The sequence below is a fragment of the Lycorma delicatula genome, chromosome 1 (assembly GCF_047948215.1).
Source record: "Lycorma delicatula isolate Av1 chromosome 1, ASM4794821v1, whole genome shotgun sequence".
Taxonomy (NCBI): Eukaryota; Metazoa; Arthropoda; class Insecta; order Hemiptera; family Fulgoridae; genus Lycorma; species Lycorma delicatula.
Window position 1 is genome coordinate 322,959,487 of NC_134455.1, and position 22,702 is coordinate 322,982,188.

General features: G+C 30.2%; 2 protein-coding genes across 3 annotated transcripts in view; both read right to left on the reverse strand.

The window, feature by feature from the left end:
• Positions 1–4,369, reverse strand: part of LRP1 (LDL receptor protein 1) — a 473,582-nt gene extending 469,213 nt beyond the window's left edge. Inside the window, exon 1 of the mRNA XM_075382014.1 lies at positions 4,128–4,369. Within this exon, the coding sequence (XP_075238129.1) occupies positions 4,128–4,236 (109 nt within the window). The 5' untranslated portion in view covers positions 4,237–4,369. The remainder of the gene's footprint in view (positions 1–4,127) is intronic.
• A 14,693-nt stretch (positions 4,370–19,062) lies between these two features.
• Sac1 (phosphatidylinositol-3-phosphatase SAC1) overlaps positions 19,063–22,702 on the reverse strand; it is a 108,890-nt gene continuing 105,250 nt past the window's right edge. The window contains exons 13-14 of one of the 2 annotated variants that reach the window (XM_075382017.1): positions 22,218–22,386; positions 19,063–19,537 (exon numbers count right to left, since the gene is read on the reverse strand). In XM_075382017.1, coding sequence (XP_075238132.1) covers positions 22,241–22,386 — 146 coding nt within the window. In that variant the 3' untranslated portion in view covers positions 19,063–19,537; positions 22,218–22,240. The other variant, XM_075382016.1, reaches the window with a different exon arrangement.

Sequence of the window (22,702 nt, forward strand, 5' to 3'; positions counted from 1 at the left end):
GGCCTAAGGAGTAGCCTACGGCGCCAAAATTCATGAGCGGCAAAACCACCTGAACTAGAACGCAAAAAAATAAACACAACCTAAAAAAATTTATTTCGATTACTTGAATCTAGAAAATAATATTACTTACTATTTATTAGTACAATAATATTATTACTGTACTAGTTTTGTTTATTGTTTCAAACGTATATCTCTGAAAATAGTAGGTACTAGTTTTAGTTTTACGTGAAACGAGTTTTTGTTGTGAGTTACAAAAATGAATGATACTAATTATGAGCAACGTTGTGCAATCAAGTTTTGTGTTAAACTCGGTGAGAGTGCAACTGAAAACTTTTCAAAATTGAAAAGGGGTATGGAGATGAGGCTCTGTCACGAGCCCAAGTTTTTAGGTGGTTTAAAACATTTTCAGATTGCCAGGAATCAGTTGCGGATGATACACGGTCTGGAAGATCGTTAACCTCAAAAAGTGACGGCAATGTTGAGCGAATTAGAGATTTGATACCTTACGACCGGCGATTAACTGTCAGAATGATTGCAGAACAATTGAATTTGAATCGTACCACAGTCCATCAAATTTTGACCAACGAATTGATATGAAAAAGTTTTGTGCAAAATTGATCCCAAATAACTTCACTGTTGAACATAAAAATAACAGGGTGGAAGTGTTCCGCGATCTTCTAGGGCGAATTGAAACTGATCCTGATTTCCTAAAAAAATGTTATTACTGATGATGCATCTTGGAGTCTTATTTGAGTACGATCCAGAAACAAAACGCCAGAGCAAGGAGTGGCACACTTCCAACTCACCACGTCCCAAAAAAGTGAAAATGAGCAAATTAAAAATCAAAACATCTGTTTCTTCGATAGTAATGGCATTGTCTATAAGGAGTTTCTGCCTACAGGACAGACTGTAAATCAATATGTTTACTGAGAAATTCTTGAAAGACTGCAGAAAAGAGTTGCCCGCATGAGACCAGCCATCAAAGACAACTGGATACTGTATCATGACAATGTACCTTGTCACACTGCACTCTCAATTAATGAGTTTTTGGCAAAGAAAACATTCCTGTAGTTCCTCAACCACCTTATTCACCTGACTTCAGTCTCTGCGACTTTTTCTTGTTCCAGACTTTAAAAAAGCATCTCAAGGACACCATTTTGGAACAGTAAAACATTTTAAAAAATGTAACAAACCATCTGAAAATGTTCCGGTTTCTGAGTTCCAACAATACTATGAAGAGTGGGAAAACCATTTGAAGAGTTGCGTGGCTACCCATGGGAACTATTTCGAAGTAATAGTTTCTGGTAAACATGGTTCTTTTATAATCCTTTTTTTTAATTTTAAAGTGTTTTTGAAGCTGAGGGGGTGGCATCTTTTGGGTTTGCCTACGGGCAAAAACGCTAGGGCTGGCCCTGGTAAGCGGTGAAAGGTTATCTAAATTAATGGTAATTAAATAGCGTTTTGACAACGTAAATAATTCTGTAACAGAAATGCAAAACGTCACTGTTTATTAACTTGGATGGGTTGTTCAAAAAGAAGCGGATTTAATCGAACCAAAAAATCATTTTAAAACATTCAACTTACTTTGTGAATCGGCGCAGCAGCTCATGATAAAAATACAATCCCTTCCCGATGGCAAAAACAAAAGTAACTAGATTTACAAGATCGTTATCCACCTTTATCATTTTACTTCATGAAATAATAAAACTTTTAAAAAACTCAATATTTGAAATCTAAATATGACTTAACCGCTACTTGCAAGTAAATTTGTTGTTACATTCATATTTTAATTTCAGTTTAATAACTCAAACATCTTCCCATAAAACATATATCAATATAAGTTTATTATATCAAATATTGTTAATCGTACACAAACGTTTATGTTGTAAAGGACAATAGAGACACTGCTATACCAAAGTCGACAAATCATTAGAACAACAAGTTTTTGCTTATTTATCGAAGACTGATTGAGTTGAAACAGAATTAATTTAATAAATTTAATTCTACAGATCAAATTTTAGTTGAAATCATAATTGGTTATGATAAATTTATGCAACCGTTTAGAACGAATTATAATCTAAATTCATACGTACATTCAATTTAGCATACATATTTGTAGTAAACCGTGTTATAACACTGTAGCGGGGGCTAGTGTTAAATTTACCGCACTACTACAGCAAATGTAACATTTAATACTAAAAATAAACCTAATTTGCATATCTGTTTTTGATGTCGGCATTACAGAACATATAGTCCTTTATTACAGTAATCAAAATATGATCCTAATATTCCTATAAGCAAATGAAGTATAAGTTATATTACCCCATTAAGTTAAAAGTTTTAAGTTTCTTAAAGCAAAACTGATTATTGTTCCAAAGGACAGCTAAGTTGCTAATCATAGAGTATAGTTAAACAGTCAAGAAATGTACACATTTCCTCCCTCATTTGAACAATCGTCAGAATATAAAGTAAAAATTAAAATTACTTCCTCGAATTTCTGTTATAAAACAGTTTATTAATGTTAAAAAATTACTTCATTATGATAACAGATGAAGATAATTTTTTTAAATTGTCGTCAAATAATTATAAAAATGACCTGAAAACTGTAAGAAAAAGACCAAAGTTCATATTTAATATATGTTCATGTATTTTACAAATCATTTAGTGGAAATTACAGAGCTCGAAAATTATGTATAGTTAAACTCAATCTCCCGTGCCTTTATAAATGACTCATTTCTCGTTGTTCCAACGAGTTTTTCATAAAATAATTTTAAAAATATATAACCGGCTTTAATTCGTTTCTTTCATGTAAGCTATAATTAAAAACCTAAACTCAGGTGCCTTTTTTTTTATCTGTCGCAATAAGGTCCACAATCACATCTCAAAAATACAGTTTTAGTAATTGCTACTATTGTAATAAATCAGCTGCTTTAATATTAATCAAAAATAAAATTGATAAAAAAACCTGCTGCAGAGCTTGAAAAAGTGATTTATGAAAACAAATTAGATATATAATTAAGTAAAAGCAGTTTCCTGATGATTTCTGTGGCTTTTACATAATTTTACTCGTACTTTCTACAAGATGAACAAGCCGATACTACAATTGCGATTTATAAAATTTTATAAAACGGATAAATGCCAAATTTATACTTCAAAGAAAACTTATTCAATCATAAAAAAAGTAATGTCTATAATCAAATAGTATCTTACAAGAACAGTTTCTTACGAGAATAGTAATTAACTTCACAAACTGGTAGCAATTATAATATAAAGTGATTGATAGTTTGAAAGTGCAACTTTAAAAAATATACACTGGTTATGGTACATGATGCATAATAAAACCAAAAAAATCCTGACGACAAACAATTAAAAAATTTGGCACAAGAAAAAAAATCATAAATCATTGTTTCTATTAAACAATCCTACATAACAGCAAAAAAAATCCCATGTGCTTCGAGCTTCAGCAGCGCATTGAAAAAATTATTAATAAAAAAAAACTATAATCTATATAGATTCACTTTAATGATTCAACACAAGTATAACCAGTAATTCCCTGCATATCATAAAACATCAGTACGACAAAAGCAGAATAAACAAAACAACTTTGTTAGAAACGGTTGCCTTCTATTTTTAGCAACATAAAACTCGTGAAGTAAAAGCTGATACGATAAATGTAAATAAGAAAATCATCTGATTCATGAATGAAACACCATTGTAAAAACTTTTTTTTTAAATGTCAGTATAAATTACTTTTTTATTCTACATTTTGTAAAATAAAAATACAAACAAATGTTTACTTTTAAATACAAATAAAGAAAAAAATTAGAAGGTGAAGTTTCGAATTACTCAGGTGTATGGAATGAAATCAAAATTTTCTCACTATAGTAGGTAGATATCCTACTAATTCAAGAAATGAAATTCATTCGTAAGGGTTGAACCCCATATCTCCATCTTTTTGCCTGCACCCGGTTTGAAAATATACATTAAATTAAAACATTGAAATCACGACAAATTTTGATTTCATCAAATTTTCTGTTCATTCAGTTATTTTTTTACTTATAATTATAAAATGGCTTACATTTCAATAGAAAAATATAGATAGCCGTGTAAATCGACCAGGTACTCACCACTCGAAATATTTCCTTTAAAATTATCTTCTAACACGACCTGATGCGATGGTAAAATAGCTAAACATAAAGTTATAATCAAGCATTGTTTTATTAAATTATGTTTCATTTTATAAAAATTCACTACACAAAGGTACTGAAACTACGGGTCTACAGTAACCAAGTTCACTGTCATTTTCCGAAGGACCAGCACACAATAACCAGCTTCCAGTAAAACACTTCAACACCGATCAGCCGAACGCCACTGTGGGAGAAGCTCTTCTCACTGCCCTGCGCATGCGCTTAAACTAAAATAGGGTTGTTTCTGTTTCTACTGATGATATAACCTGGCGGCATTTTTTAGAACTACGTTTTCAGAACTACCGCATTGTTTTGAATCGCTACGTACAAGTTTATGGTAAAAACATAACATTTAAATTTTATAATAATATGTGCAAGATATGTACACTTCTAATGTATTACTGCAAAAAACCCAAGTTAAGTATCGCTAATAAGAAAAAATAATACACAAAATGATTACTTCTTCTCATACACCCAAAATCCACCTAGTAATTTTTTTTTTTTGTTTAACCTCCGGGAACACCGTTAGGTATTTCTTCAGAAGATGAGATAAATGATTTGAACCCGGGACCTCAGGATGAAAGGCCGAGGTGCTATCACTTGCACCACAGAGGCGGGCCGACCTGATAATCTAGTTTCTTTTAACAGCACCACTGCTGTTTCAGAAAAAACGTAATATTTATTTGTGACATATTTTTAAAAATTCCTTTTTTATCCGACTACTACAATGGAGAAAAATACATTTGGATTATATACTTATTCCCTATAAGAAAAGTTTTTCATAATTAAAGTCTTAAATTTGGTACAAGCTATGATTACAAATCTACGATTATGATTCTATCTATGATTACAAATGACAATAAAAAAAATTAACTAAAGATGTTAGTTACTTGTAATTTGTGAAAGTACTAAAGTCGTTTCACACCATTAGAATTTTTTCTCCTCTCATCATAAAAATAATGTATTTGTAAATTTATTGACAAAGTTTATTAAAGATTGATTGCAGTGAGGTAGAAGAGGATTTGATCCATTTGTATAATTGAAAATGAATTAGTTTTTCCCTATGTAATTTTATGTATCCATTGTATGATCAGAGGAAGAAAGGAGTAAAACTCTACACCACTTTATATTCTTTCTTGAGAATTTTTTTTCTTTATAGTCAAAAGAAATAAAATGAGTACCTATTTATTTTTCTATTGTTGGCAAATGTCCCTTGATGTCTTTCTTCTTACTTAAGTCCTGAAATGATCAATAATATTGTTTTTGATTCACAATGTAAGGTAAAAAACAATCACTCTTCGAGGGATTTATTAGGAGACTGGATACCATAATCTCAATACAACTTGCATGTGAATACTGATTGGCTTCCAGGACTACATTTCTAATTTTCATTTCACACACTTTAAGACTGTCATGATAGACATCATGTATTGTTTATAATTTACTGCCTAAATAACAAAGTGACACTATACTATTATCCAGTATACTGTCATCTCCCACTATATTGATTATATTCATCAACATCATAAATTTGGAAAAATCTAATTTAAAACTTTCTTGCTTTCAATTATATTCCATTAGTTTTACCTCTCTTGGGATTTCTGTTTAGCCTCCGGAACCAACATAAGGTAATATTTCAGTAGATATGTAAGACTGTAAATGAAATTTACATTAATGAATTTGTGCATGTTTATTAAGTGCCATAACCACCACATTTGTTGGCAAACTGATACGTGTCACCAGCTGCAAATGGAATTAGAAACATGTGTTCCATATCACATTTATAAGGAAGGCGAGTAGAAAAATTGCTTCCCATTGATAGAGTTGAATATCAGAATGCCAAACCTAACAATTGCATTACTAATCCTAGAAGTGGCACCTTTACTCCATTAATCACAGGGAATGTGTGGCTCTTGTTTAAATGAATACATCATTATTTTCAAAGAAAGCAACTTTGATGCCTCTTATACATGATTCAGCCATAAGAAAGGCTGGTACAAATTACACTTGGAAAAATTAACACACTCCTACCTGTAGGGCATTCTATACATTGCCTCCGCTAAGAAGGGGATACTAGTTACCAACTTTTCATTAATTCTCCATTATAGTTACCATTTATGTTAAGATATTCATTATAATGCAACACTGGATTTTGAAGAATGTTGTTAAAAGCACCATTAGGATAGGTGACCAATCAGTAATCCTGTATTCCAGGATTACTAAATGATAATCATACATTTCTACTTTTTAACCTTTTAACTATTATTAACCACATTTTCAAACGTTTAACAAAGCTAAAATTTCTGTGAAAGAAAATAAAGAAAAGAAGAAATAAAATAAACAGTATGTACAAAGAGAATTTTATTTTTATGTAAAAATTACTATTTTGTTTTGTTTTTTTATTTTTATGGATATACTGTGTAGATGCTGAAATATATTATTGACACCTTCCATACTTTCAAATTCATTTTATTAAATAAATAAGAATGATTTTGGATATATGAATTGTGTTTAAGAGTCCTGAATAAAAATGTAATCTTATGCACAAAACAGTTTTTCAATTAGCATTCTTTTTTTTTTTACTGGAGCGCATAAAAGTCCCATAGTAATTACTCAAAAAATATTCAGAATTCATAAGTGGTTCCATCGAGATCAGCTGATCCTGATCGGTCAAGAATGACTCAATCAATTTACATCAAATTTTAACATGCACATCTAAATTTCAATGAAACTGTTGTAGTAGTTTAGAAATTTTTGTGCCTCAAAATTTTATACATATCCATATATGTATAAAATGTATTCTATCAAGTATTTTTTATGATTTATCTATTTCCTGCATACAGCCATAGTTTTTCCAACAGAAATTTGTCTCCGAATTTATTTTCAAAGTAGGTGATCATTTGTTTTTCACAAAAAAAAATATTTATGAGCAAGTATGATTTTATAGTATGCACTACTTTGTGTATTAAACTTTCATTCGATAATTTGCCTACTACATAAAGTTTCTTTTTCATTTCAAAATACAACATTTTTATTAATTCTACATGAAACTCTATGTACAACCCCATCTTCAACTTGGCGTAAAAAATGAAATCAAAACACATTCTAACAAGTAAGTATTTTTCATGATTTATTTAATATTTTTATTGAACACTGTTACCCCATACAACCATGCTTTTTCAAAACAGAAATTTGTCTCTGAATTTATTTTTAAAATCAGTGATCATTTTTTTTTTAAATATTATTTAGGACCAAGACCACACTTTGTGGTCTGCACTACTTCACGGAACTTAAACTTTCATTCCATTTTCAACTCTATGCAAAAAATTAAATCAAAACATATTCTGTCAAGAATTATTTTCATTTGATCATCTTCTGCCTCCTAGATGAAGTTATTTTTTATATTTCAATATAAGATATGTTTTCCTACTTACAACTCTATGCCTAAACATATTTATGTAGAGCTAATATTTTTTGCAAACCATTTACTAATTAGATCTCAACAAAAGAGATATGATGAACAAAATGTATTACAACTTATTTTTAAATAGTATCCCAAACAGTCTTTTGTATCTTACTGAATTCATTCTGTAGAATTTGTTGAAGGATATACCTTGATATATTTTCCCAATACAAAAAATGGAATCAACCAAGTAACCCAGATCATTACTAGATTTATTTTCAATTGAAAACATATGGGACTTTGACTGTACTTGACGAGCATATATTTTGATTTTATATTTACTTCCTTGTAGGAAGATTGTGATCATGAAAAATTTTGGTTTTCAGATTTCAAAGGAAATATCTATTTTTACTAGTTTTGGCATGACGTCTGTACGTACGTATCTCGCATAACTCAAAAACGATTAGTCGTATGATGTTGAAATTTTGGATTTAGGACTGTTGTAAAATCTAATTGTGCACCTCCCTTTTGATTGCAATCGACTTAATCAAAAGTGACCAAAAAATCCCAAAATCCATAAAAATTTGGATTTTGAACTTTTTCTTAACTGTAGTAATAAACCCTCATTGAGAGCTTTTCAACGATATGTCATAAGTGAAACTTATTTTCATTGATTCCAGAGTTATAGCCAAAAAAAATTTACAAGGGAAGACACATCAGTTCAAACCAGATTTCATTTCCTATTTTTTTTAATTTAAATGTATTGATTTATTAATAATTATTAATACATGATTGTAAACAATTTTTTACAAAAAACAATTATTTAATAATAACAATAAAAAAAATTAAAAAGATCAGAAGTTATTAGCGATATAAAATTTTATGTATTTAAAAAAATGTATATATGTTATTTAATAGTCATTATTACATATGTGTATATGTAATAGATTTGGTGAAACAAATAATTATTTAATATTAATTGAAAATTATAATCTAGAATCATATTCTTTTTGGATTTTCTAGTTTAATTTTATCTAAATTAAAGTTAAATACAGTGACTGTAAAATAGACCCTCACAAGAACAACATATATACACTGAGACAAACATGCCCAATCTTTAATAAATTGCTAAAAATTCTTATCTTTTAGTTCATTAATCCTCTAATATTGTTGGACAATATTCTCCCTAAGTCAGAGTTGATCATATTAAGTTTGTTTTTTGCGGCCAATCATTTAATCACTCTTTAGTTTGATATAATTCTTCTGATCTTAATTTGTGTACACATTCTTCAGTTTTCACATTTTCTCACTCTTTATATTCATCATCCTCTCTTAATTTTTTTATTCTTTCTTTAGTTTTAACATTTTCTTCCTCTTTATATTTATCAACTTCTCTTAACTTTTTTTATTCTTCCTTTGTTCTTAACATTTTCTTCCTCTTCATCTTGTCATTTCTTTTTAGATGTATTTCTTCATGTTATCTTTATTTTTCCTGTACGATTGTTTCTTTTTCATTTTTGATTATTCACCAAATAATCCAATAATAAAAACCGAATACTTTACACCGTATGGTAAAAATTAACATTTGTAATCAGTATACAGTAGTTCTAAATGGAATAGTTTAATTATTATTAACTTTTATTTATACGACACACCAGAAATCTGAAACTTTTGTTAATCAGTAACTCACAAAGATAAGAATAATACTGATCTGGTAATACGAGTAATAAAGGGACTCTTACTCTATCCTAATACTTCATGTAAGATTGCTGAATTAACTGCTGTTTGAACTAATATTTCAGCAATTGTGTAACTGTCCACTTTATTAAATAATTGGAGGATCGCATCTCACTTTCAAATGGAATAAGTTTAAATGAAGTGCAGCAAAAATGTGTATATGTAATTTAATAGGCGTACAAGGGAATCATGTGGTGTCCACATTAGATGTTGTGCATAGAGATGAAGATGGAATTGTCCATAGAGTTTCCTATAAAATTAATAAAAATGTCTTACGTAGAAATGAAAAAGAAACTTTATGTAGCAGGCAAATTATCAAATGAAATTTTAATCCACAAATTAGTGTGAACCATGAAATCATACTTGCTCATAAATAATCTTTTTTGTAAAAAGAGAATGATCACTTATTTTGAAAATAAATTCAGAAACAAATTTATGTTTTGAAAAAGCATCAACAGAAACAGCGTGACGGAATGTGTTTTATATATATGTATATATATATATATATATAAATACATACACACACGAGGTCTGTTCAAAAAATATGTAGACTAACGTCATAAAACTAAATGTGCTTTATTTATAAGTTACTTGTCTGGGTCCCCTTCAAAGTACTCTCCTCCCTGATGCACATACTTATCCCAACAGTGTTTCCACTTTTGGAAACAGTCCTGGAACGCTTCTTTTAGGGTGTTCTTCAGTTCCTTCATGGCATTTGCCTCAATCTCAGGAACGTCTCAAATCTTCTTCCTTTCAAAGGTCTTTTGAGTTTGGGGAACAAGGAGTGAGGTCAAGGGAGTAGGGTGGGTGGGGAAGAACAGTGATCGAGTGTTTGGCCAAAAACTCACGAGTTCTGAGAGCTGAATGGGCTGAAGTGTTGAAAAAACCAGTCACCACTCTTCCACATTTCTGGCCTTTTCCGCCAGATAGCGTCCTGTAGACATTTCAGAACTTCAATGTAGTAAGTCTGGTTCACTGTGGAGCCTTGGGGGAGGTACTTGTGGTGGACTACGCTGTGAGCATAAAAAACTGTCAACATCGCCTTCACATTGGAACGAATTTGGCGAGCTTTTTTTGGTTTGGGAGATGTTTCACCCACCCACTAGGACGATTGAATCTTTGTTTCGATCACCCAAGATTCATCACCTGTTATGATCCTCAACAAGAACTTTTCATTTTCTTCTGAACGTTCGAGCAATTCTTGACAAGCCTGGACGCGATGGGCATTTTGGTCGTCCGTCATCAGGCGTGGAACAAATTTTGCAGCAACGCGGTGCATCTTCAATATTTTGGTCAAAACCTTGTAACATGATCCAACTGATATCCCACACTCTTCAGTAGGCTCTCTCATGGTCAGACATCGATTTGCCCAAAACAGGTGTTGATTTTGTTTACGTGTGAGTCGACAGTTGACATGGAAGGTCATCCAGGACACTCATCATCTTCAATCGACTGACGACCATCTTTAAAATGTCCATGCCACTTAAAACATGTCGCATGCTTCATAGCAATGTTGCCCTGTAAGCCGTCTTAAGTATATCAAAAGTTTCACTTGCAGATTTTCAGAGTTTAACACAAAATTTTGCAGCAACACTTAGCTCATTCAAGTCACTCATTCTAAAATCCGTCAAATGAAAAAAACAATTCACAAACAACCGCGTAGCTAAGTAACCAATAATGATGTTTGCAATAAAAAAACTGTGTTGTAATCACCTGATCTGTATAAACATGGCGACGCCAACTGAATTTGACTGGAACAAACTGGACCCGAGTAATTCAAGCAGTCTACATATTTCTTGAACAGACCTCGTATATATGCCTATGTATAAATTTTGAGACTCCAAACTTTTGAGTCAAAAATCTCCAAACTACTACATCAATTTCATTGAAATTTAGATATACATGTTAATACAATTGATATACGTGTTACATGTATCAGTTTCAATGAAATTTAGATGTACATGATTTTCACATGATGTGAAATGCTAGTTATACATTTAATGAAAATTGGTTGAATCGTTCTTGACCGATCAGGATCAGCTGATCTCAGTAAGCCCGCTTCTGAATTTTGAAGATTTTTAGAGGAGTTACTGTGGGAATTTGATGCGCTCCAATAAAAAAATAAGACTGCTAATCAAAAATTGTTTTGCACATAAGATAACATTTTTATTCGGGATTCTTAAACACTATTAATATAACCATAAATAAAATGAATTTGAAGGTAAGGAGGGTGTCAAAAACCTTATTTAACAATTTCAGCACCATGTGTATCATTTTGATTCATAGTGTTATTTCTGTACCATATGCATCAAGTTGATATGAGTGCCCCTACTGGACCAGCTGTAATTTGATATAATTTTCACCTTGGTCTAGATATGATTTTTCTGAAAAAAATCAAATTTCTATTTAACGTTAGTACTCCTAACATACATAAAACTCATTTCAGTTAAATTTTATAGTATGTATCAGTCATATACATATGGTCCATGAGAAAAGGTTTGGAAAATATTTAGTCAAAATAACAATGCAAAACCAGCTGTTTCATTTGTAACAAACAAACTAATAAATTTGTTATTATTTTATTCATGATACACTAATGAATTCATCTACAACTATTAATACATTATTTATAATAATATGGTGATTTTGATAGCAATATTTTTCAAATGAGTAATACATTCTTACAATAATATGAAATGTCTAATAAACTGTTCTCTGGTTCAATTACTTTTTGGTTGATTTATGGGATTTAAAAAAGCACTCCATGCAAATAAACTTTTCTTCACACACTGAACATTTAAATCGAACTTCAGGTGTCTTCTGGTCAGCCAGCTTTCGATCAAAAATCCAGCAGCATTGTTGGATTTTGGTTAGAGCGCATAGCATGTCACACATCTTCCTCTTTTGTCCAGTTGGATCAGTTTATGGTCAACTGATGCATTTACGCATAGCTGCAAATCTTGCTTTTTAATAGCAAATTCAAAAATAAAATAAGTAGCTAAAATCTCTAAAATGCTTCCTTCTAAAAATCAGCTGATTGCCAGGACTTCCAACACAAAATTTATGACCCAATGGTATATAACTTTTACTGCTGCTCAGAACAAGTAGCACCATTTCAATGTGTATTTGAATACACATTTTATACACCATTTCATGTGTATCAATTTGATACACATGGTAAATGCAAATCTTTAGGAATGTATCAAATTGATAATATGATCCGGCAGAGAGAACTAAATATACAGTTGGGTTGAAGATAAAAACTTGCATCATAGGTCTGGCGCTGAAAGTGTTAAAGATTACAGAGGTAGTGTCACTGCTGTCACACTTGCCAGAGGGGTTGCTAGCGACACCCTTGATAAGCGAGGGAGACCTATCATATCAAGGTTAATGGTGATGGGGTTGGCCTGGGACTTTTTGGTACTGTACACTTCGTCTTATTAAATTTATGTATAAAACAAACATTTGCAGACACTGTGGTAACTGAACACTGTGTAACGTTAACACAAATTTATCTTTCACACATCTGAAATTCATCTGCATGTATGTTAAACATTCTGATTCTAATAACTGCATCCCTTTTGAAGCATCCATTGTAATTTACATGAATCTTTCAAGGATGGTGATGATCAATCATGATTTTTGGTTTTAATAATGATAAACACTTTATTAACTAATTGAAATAGTTATCAAGGACATTAGCAATATCATATATAATGCTTGAAAACACTTCAGTCATAAAGAATACAAACAATCTCACTGACAAAATTATTTTCTGCTACTTACCTGCTGTGCTGATTTGGTTTTTAATAAATTGTATTATAGTGTACAACACTAGCAATGTAGCTATTTTTTTTTTAATTTTATGAATTTCATAACCTGCCCATTACATAGGTTCTTGTCATATAGTTTTTCATTCATTTGTGGATATTATTCAATGGTTTTTAAAATTTATGGTTTAATATTCCTTCATAGCAATGTCAGGGAGTCTTCTTACGTTATAATTTACTGAAATTATAATTTTCCAAAAAAAATTTCTAATTTCTCAAAAACATTGAGATTTCTACTTTTCAGAGTAATAGTTTTCTTATTATCAATAAAAATTACAAAAATATTAAAAGATAAATGGTAATTAATTTTCATCTTTTACAGTATATATAGGCCTACCATTAGTTATGAGAAAAGAGCTTTTATTAGAATAACTGGCAAAAATTATACCAACTAATAAAGTTTATTACAAGCAGCCTGTATTTATTGTAAAAATGGTAAATTAATTTACTATACTCTTAACAATTATTTTTCAGGTTGTCAAAAAATATAGCATTTACTAAAAATTTTTAAAAGACTTTATTCTTTAAAATACTTAAATTCTAATAAATGATCACATTATGTGTTTAAAATATATAACATATTTTGAAAGAAATAGTTATTAAAAATATAGTTGAAAGAAGTAATAATTTGGTTCTACTACTTAAAAAGGTATTGCAACATAATAATAAAAGAAATTAATTCCAATACTAAAAAAGTATTTTTTTTAATTTCATTTATTTTCGAAATATTTTTTAAATATCTTTAAAAATTTTCTAAGCATTTTTAAAATATTAAAATAATAGAATTTTTAAAAAATTGTACTAACCTGATTTTCTGTAAAACAATCTCCAAGCAGTTGTAAAAAATGGTGTGTAAATATGAAACCAGAATTTTTGTATAGAAAATACACATTTATTGTATGAATATGATAAAATATATTTTATTAAAAATATTGTCCATCGCTAGCTATACATTTTTCCCATCTCTCTGACAACTTATGAATGCCACGCCAAAAAAAATGTTGCTCTTTTGTGGCAAACCAGTCGTCAAGCCATTTTTGTACATTTTCATAAAAAGTGAAGCACTATTAAGCAAGTGCGTGTTCCATCAACAAAAATAAATAAATAAATAATAGTCGGATGGAGCCAAGTCTGGTGAGTAAGCCACATCTGAAAGTATTTCCCAACTGAATGCCTCAATCGTTTCCTTGACTGGTTTTGCTGTGTGTGATAGTGCATTATCATGTAGAAAACATCACTTTGTATTGCCTTTTTTGATATTCTGGTCATTTTTCACACAATGCTTGATTCAAATTGATCATTTGTTGTTGGTAGCGTTCAATAATAACGGTTTCGCCAGGTTTTAGCAGCTCATAGTAGATCACACCCTTCTGATCCCACCAAACACAGAGCATTGTCTTCTTTCCAGTGTGATTTGGCCTTGAAATTGATGTTGATGGTTTGCCTGGAGTTACCCATGATCTTTTACGCTTAGGATTCTTGAAATATACTCACTTTTCATCAACTGTCACAATTCAATGGAGAAATGACTCTCTTTTGTACCTGGCGAGCAGCTTTCGCAAGTGGTTTTTTTCCGTTTTCTTGCTGTCTCTTATTGATGGGGAACCCATTTTCCCATCTTCTGGATCGTTCCTATGGCTCAATTGATCCACGAGTTGTTGTTGTGTTTGAGCGCCATCCTTATCCAACAATGCTTCCAATTTGCTGTCTTCAAACTTTTTCGATGGTCTTCCACATTCTTCATTTCTCACATCAAAATCACCACTTTTGAATTTTTTTTTTAAACCACTCAAAGGACTGTGATTTTAAGCTTATAAGCTTCGACAAGCATTTGATGCAATTCTGCAGCAGTTTTCTTTAAACTGTAACAGAAAATCAATGCTGTCTGTAAATCATCAAGTTTTGTAGAAAGCTAATTAAAACTATGCTGTTGTATGAAACTTGTATTGATGAGTTGAAAATCTGTCAGCTGTCAAAGAAAGAAAGAAAATGATGCTAATGATGCAGTTTTACAGTACCTACCATACATTACATTGACAGCTAGGGCCATCTATGGGCAATTTCTGGTTTCATATTTACACACCTGCTATGTTGAACAAAGCTGTACGAATATAAAACAACCAAAAAGTAAAAATTACCTACACAACCAAACCAAAGAATCATTTCTCCATGCTAATGCACAATAATGAAACCCTTACTGGATGCTGACAAAGAGTAGGAGAGAATAAAAAATACCTTCTTAGCTTTGACACATAGGCAGTGTGTCATGCGCATAGGGCAAACCCCATCTATGATGACACCGTGGTGTCATCAGCAGTGAATGTGTTAAGGATACACAAACCAAAATCTCTACACTAACATCATTTGATGTAACTAATCTCTACATCAATGCACTTTAAATACATAGTTAAAATTACAGGAAATATTGCTATGTTTGAAGGGTACTTCAATATGTATATGTGAAGTTTGAATATTAAAGAAATGGGACGAAAAAATGATGCTAGATATTTAAAAATGTAGGCATGGTAACTGAAGAAAATTAGGTAGGCAAGGTGAAAATAATTCGAGAGGAGAAATAATTTCAACAGTAGTTTAACTGGAACAGAAAAAGCAAATGGCAGACACATTACCAGAGGAGAAGGTACCTTTTAAACATGTTATAAAAAGTAGTATATCGTTCAGAGAAGAGGAGACAAAAGAATAACCACAACAGATGATCTAAAAGAAAATGGAGAATATCAAGAACTCAATAGTTTTCCTGGGAATAGAAGAGTTATAGACTTGAAAATTTAGTCATGACAGATATGGTGCAACGGACTTCGCTTCAGCACAGAAAGCCATTTGAGGGTAACTCCTTTTCAAATAACACCTCATTCCATTTTAATAATAGTAGATCTTGATTACTATTTATACTTTCAATTTCAACTTTCAAGAAAATAAACATACCGACTGTTTATTGTAATTTTAAAAAATAATCATTGTTGGCAAGAATATCATTTATTTTAAAAACAGCTTGAATTAGAAAACTGTTGATCCAGAAAAAGTTCAAACTGAACAAAGAGTACGAGAATGAGGGCTAGTAAAGAGTTCATTGAGAATATTTTCTGTTATTTACAATAAAACTCAGTTCTTTAAATGTATTCACAAAAGGGGACTTTTCTGAAATTTATTTTACTGTTCGGTATTGAAAGCAATAAAATACAACTGAACAAACCAGCAGAAAACAAATTAGGGAAATAACATTTTTTAACACAATAATGAAGTAAAGTATCTTAACCACTAGTATAAAATGAACTTTTCTCCTGCTGCCATAATCTGTATATTTTAAATATAAGTTAAATTATCAACTTATAACATAAATAAACATTTATGTTAAATTATCAACGTAAATGTTTATTTACTAATCTAGTAAATTTTACTTTTTCATTAATTACATTTTAGTTGCTGAATTTTATTATGTGCATTTTCTCAAGAGTAAGAGAAAAAATCTGTTGCTATTTTTTTTTTTTTTATAATAACATATTTTTTGAGTAACTGTTTCCAAATCAATGATCTAGATTTTAGATTATATTTTGTATTGAACAAAATAATGTAAGTGGATTTAAAGACTATCAGTAATATTTAATAAACTAAAAATTTTAATTAATCCAAACAGAGAAAGTTATTTAACAAGAGATAAGCAACTTAAATATTATCATCATTATTGGAAGAGCAAAATAAAAATATAATGATTTGCATAAAGAAAATTATGAACAAAGTCAGTTATTAGTAACTGATGTTATCAAGAGGGAAATTAATGTGGTTTTCTACAGTCCCTGAAGATAAACAAAAAGGGAATGAATAAATTAAAAGACAAAATAATGGATCTGTATGACAAGTTCCTGCCTACTGAGTTAAGTAAGTGGATATTAATTAAGTCACAAAATTGGGCAATGCTTCCAGCAAGATGTAAATAATTGTTTAAGTTCTGTTGTCTGGTCTGAAGAAATAAAAAATTATGCATGACTGTAGGGAAGTATTGTTAGAATGACCAAAACCAGACTTTTAGTGGATTGGAAGTTTACTAACTACTCTGTAATTACTGAAACCAGAGTAGGTGGTAATGAGGTTGAAGTTAGTCAAAAGACTGATGAGAAAAATGACACATAAGAAAAAGAATCACTGGAAAAAAACAAAATGCAAATACAGATCAGTCTTTTGGACCAAACATTCTTGCCTAAAATGGTTCAAAAGGCCTAGTTCTTGTGATAACTAGCTTATAAGAAATTTAACACTACATCTTATAATGGAGTACAGATTTTAAATAAGTTAGACAATTGTAATTTCTTAATTTTTTATAAAGTAATAAAATATTTTTGTAGCATGAAATGTTTATACAGGATGAAGAAATAGTATCACAATTTAAAAATATGTTTATTTTAACTAAAAAGTTGTTGTTTGTTGATAAGTCTCCTGGAATTAAGATTCCCTGTTTGGAAGAGCTAGTGGTGACTACAGAAAAATTAAACATTGCATTAAATGAGTGCTTCCAGATACTAGTCCTCATCCCTGTATGAATTAATTGTAATAAATAGACTGAAAGTATTTTGAATTTATATGAATGGAATGTGATACTGATTTGAGATTGTAACCAAAGGTTTTTCAGTCTTAGAATGCTGGCAGTAATTTGTTTAATGTTCTTTTCCAGCTTGCCAGTAGACTTTACAGATCAGGAGAGATTCCATTAGACTTTAGGAAAAGTGTCATAATATCTCTACCAAAAAAAGCATCAGCAATGAATTGTGAACAATTTAGAACATTAAGTTAGGTGCTGTGTGCAGCTAAGTTACTGACCTCTATAATAATAAAAAGGATTGAGAGGAAAAATAGAAGCGCTGCTTACTGAAGACCAGTTTGGGTTCAGGAAAGGCACAGGAACAAGGGAAGCTATATTGGGATTGCATCTTCTTATCCTCGAATAAGAGACAAGGATATATATATATATATATATATATGTAGCCTTCTTAGACATAGAAAATGCTTTCGATAAAGTAAATTGGGCAAGGCTTTTCAGGATGCTAAAGATAGTTGGAGTGAAATATAGGGATAAAAGGATTATATATAGTTTGTATGTTGAATCAATAAAACAAAGACAAAGATTCTTGTGGTTAGTCAGCAGCAATCAAAAGCGGATTGCATGCTGGATAAAGATCAGTTAGAAAATGTGGACACCTTTTATTTAGGCAGCAGAATTATGGCAGATGGTAGTAGATCGAAGAAGGAAGTGATAAATCACGTAAGCCTGGCCAAGAATGGGTTTAATAAAATGAGGGACCTTTTTACTGCCAATGAACTTAATAAAGACCTTAGAAAATGACTGCTTAGAAAGACCTTTGTATGGGAGTGAGATGTAGATAGTGGTGGTTGAAGTGTAAAAGAGGGCTCTAAAGCTTTTGAAATGTGATGCTACTATAAATTGATGAAAGTCCAACGGGTAGATTGAGTGTCCAATGAAGAGATTATAAGGAGTGTTGATTTGGTGAAGCTTTGTCTCTTAAATATTAAATAATTATATACAATTTGTACATTATTTAACATTGAGTTAAATACATCTAACTTAACATATTTTAACTTATGTTTTTGATTTAATTCTATAATAAAATGTTTTGATGAAGCAGAAGTGTCTGTGAAAGTACTAAATGTAGAAGAAAAACAAAGCAGTAAGTAAAAATAATTAATTTTATAAATTAGTTTTGTAAAATAGTATAATTACATTTTTTGAATTGTCTTCAAAAATTTTCTTTGATTAATTAAAATTTAGATAATTGGGTTTCACTCTGTAGAGGGTCTTACAGTAAATATAATACATAATTATCTTTATGAGAACACATGTTTATTACACTATTATTCTTATATTATTCTTTAGTTTTGAGATTCAGTGAAGAGAATGAAACATAAATTTAGTTAATAATCTTAACCTAAATAATAAACAATTTTTTATAAATTTCAAAGTTTAGAAATACTGTAAATTATTAGAAAATAATATTAATGTACATTTATATTTTGTGCTACTGGCATCTTCCAGTACATGGGAATCAAAAACGTTATCTGGCCATAACATATAGTAAATTCTTTTCCTACTAAACTTGGGAAAAATTTCCGAAGAAAAAAAGCAATACAATTTTAATAGTGTGGAAATTATAATTAAAAAAAATTACATCAATAAACATAGTAAAAAAAATAGTAAGCTAAGTATGAATCAAGACAAAAAAAAATCATATACTTTATTATTCATTTATTAACTATCTCAAAATAATATACCCTTACCCTTAAAAATGAAACAATTTTAAAAGATATATATTTTTATGTAAACAATCAGCGATGATAATTTGTGGAGTAACCTAGAACAAAATTAAATGAATTAAACACCAATAGCATAATTTTTATAATATTTAGATAATGACAAAATTTCTAAATTTATTAACAACAAAATACAGATATCAATTAAACAACAAAAAATTAATAAAATATATAATATTAATAAATATACTTTAATTACTTAAGTATCACTTAATGAAACAGGAAGTATCATAATTTTACATCCAAATAATTATGTTAAATAAAAAATCTTTGGTTTTTTAAAACTACATATTTAAAGAAATGGAATGCAGTAATGTGAAAAAAAGATCTTATTTATTTGAAGAATGGCTGCAGTCAGGTTTTGCCTTTTATACAATGATTCGTTCATCCTAAAAGGTGGACAAGACAACTTTCATAAACTATACCTATGCCATTCATTCACGAAAAAATGATATGTATATCTATTTTTAAATTCTTGTAAGCACATTATAACTTATTTTCACAGACTCTTATTAACAAAGAACTACTGTAAGATAGATTTATATATGATGTTAAAAAGTTAAAATGCTGTATGTTATAAATTATAATATGAGGGATATCTCTTAAAGTAAAGACTGCTGGGAAATTTCTCTCCTTAACATTGGTGAACTTGTGTCATTCATGGCCACACTAGTAATGTACGTACTGCATTTTTGTCTGTAAGTTGTTGCGTTGTAGTGTCTTTGATTACGTGTGAGTTATTACATTATAAAATGAATAGGAAAATCGATGTAGCCACTGACTGTGAAATACATGGTCATAAAATGTAAACCATCAAAACGTTGCGCCGGCTGAAATTCAGTTTGTTGCTATGTATGATGATAATGAAATGAATGAAAGAAACATCCGAAAATGGTGTGAAAGGTTTAGAAATAACAGAATTAATGTGCATGATGAAGAAAGTTTGGGGAGGCCCTCAATAATCACAGAGGACTTGTTGAAACGTGTTGATGATGAAATCAGAAAAGATTCAATTATTTCTGAAATGGCCCTTCTTTTTCCTGATGTTTCAAGAGCTGTTATTGGTCACACTGTTCATGATCATTTGGGCTTCAGAAAGGTTTGTGGACATTAAGTGCCGCACGTCTTAACGGAACGTCACAAAAAAATGGGATCTACTTTGGAATATTTGATGTGCTTCACAAAAAAAGGTGATGAGAGTTCCTTAATTCAATTGTTATCAGCGAAGAAACATGGATTTTGTATTACACACTAAAGAGAAAATGCCAGTCAAGTGAATGGTGTCATCATCAATCACCAACAAAGGTGAACAAGACAAGGTAGCCATTTGGACGCAAACTGATGGCCAAGGTCTTTTGGGATCGGTTTGGCATACTACTGATTGATTTCATACAATGTGGAACGACTATAAATGCAGAAACCTACTGCCAAACTCTATGCAAGTTGTAGTGCACCATTTAAAATTGGCGACGTGGGCAGCTGACCGATAGTCCTCCTGTCATCCTGCTGCATGATAATGCACATCTATATGTTGCGGGTCTGACACGTGATTTACTGAGAACATTTGGATTGGAAATTTACAATCACCCACCTTATAGTACGGACTTAGCTCCTTCTGATTACCCTTTGTTAAAGAATTTTTGAGTGGTAAGCAATTCGTGGGTGACGATGAACTTAAAAATGCTGTTAAATAGACTGGTGGCAGAAGAATATGACGAGGGTATATTGAAGCTGGTGCATTGCTACAATAAATATCTTAATTCATGTGGCGATTATATAGAGAAATAGTATAAGGTATGTAGTTCAAGGGAAATAAAAAATATTTTTTGAATAGTTTTCAAAATAGATTTTTTTATAATGAAACAATCTTTACTTTAGAGATAACCTTTCATAGTAGGTAAACATCAACAGAATTACGCCTAAAGAAATTAGAAAATGAGACATGTTAATTAAAATCATAATAAACTAAATTCAGATTTTATACATATATAAGTCTATTTTACCAATAGAAAGTGATAATGAAAAAGGGACAAATAATTAAATGAAAACAAAAACAAAAATATATGTTTACATTACAGTAGGATAATCTTGAATTGCTTCCTTACTTTTCAAAAAGATAAGAAATGACATTATGCCTATTGATTGATTCTTCTGCTGCTTTTTTTCTTCCAGTGTTTGCTTATATGCAGGTAATATGCATTTATTTAAAAACACATTTAAAAATTAAAACATATTTTAAGGCTGACTTTTACGTAAATGATTATAAAAAAATTGTTAATTCAGGCTTATGTAAAATAAAAAAAAAACCCATCCATATATAATTTTATTATAAGTAAACATATGTGTCTGTGTGAATGTATATGTATGTGTGTGTGTGTGTTTATATATATATAAACACACACATACACATACAAACTAGGAATGAAGAATATTATACAATAATAATGCACTTGATTTTATATTCTATAAATAATAGTAAACATAGCTGACTTAAGCTACTAATTTATCATTTTTAGTACCTATTAAAATATAATACATTTAACAGTTAATATAATGTAACCTAACAATTGTTGTAAACTTTAAATTTTTAAAATTCAAAGATCAAAAACCAAACAAATTGTACATAAATAAGGCCCTAGAATAAACCATAATTTCATAAAATATTTTAAATGTATTGATAAATATGAATAAAAGAATTGAGTTTAAAAATATAAAGATTGCCTCTTCCTTTTCGTGGTTATGAATTAAGCCTGGACCAGTGCAATATTATACACAGCTCGGAGACGTGGTGCATCAATAAACTCATGACCATAATACATGATCAAAGAGAATGTAACACCAACCATAGAACCCCAGAAGAGAAGGCAAAGCAATGAACCGGTCGTATATTCTGAAAAAAAAATTAATTCTTTAAATTCATAAAAATAATGAAGAATAACATAAATAAATATAAAAATGAGTGAGATATCTGGATAAACTTGGCTAGAAAAACACTAATTTAATGCAAGAGTATAGTCAAAAAAATGATAGGATACAATAATACTATAAAGCAAATCAGTCAAAAAATGTGCAATGGTGAAATAATCAGAGAATGAAAATACTATTTTATTCAAATTAACTAAGTTCAACAAAAAACAATTTAAAGAAATCAAGGATAGTGTATACACTACATGCACTATCAGCAAAGCTCATAGGAGCAGACATTC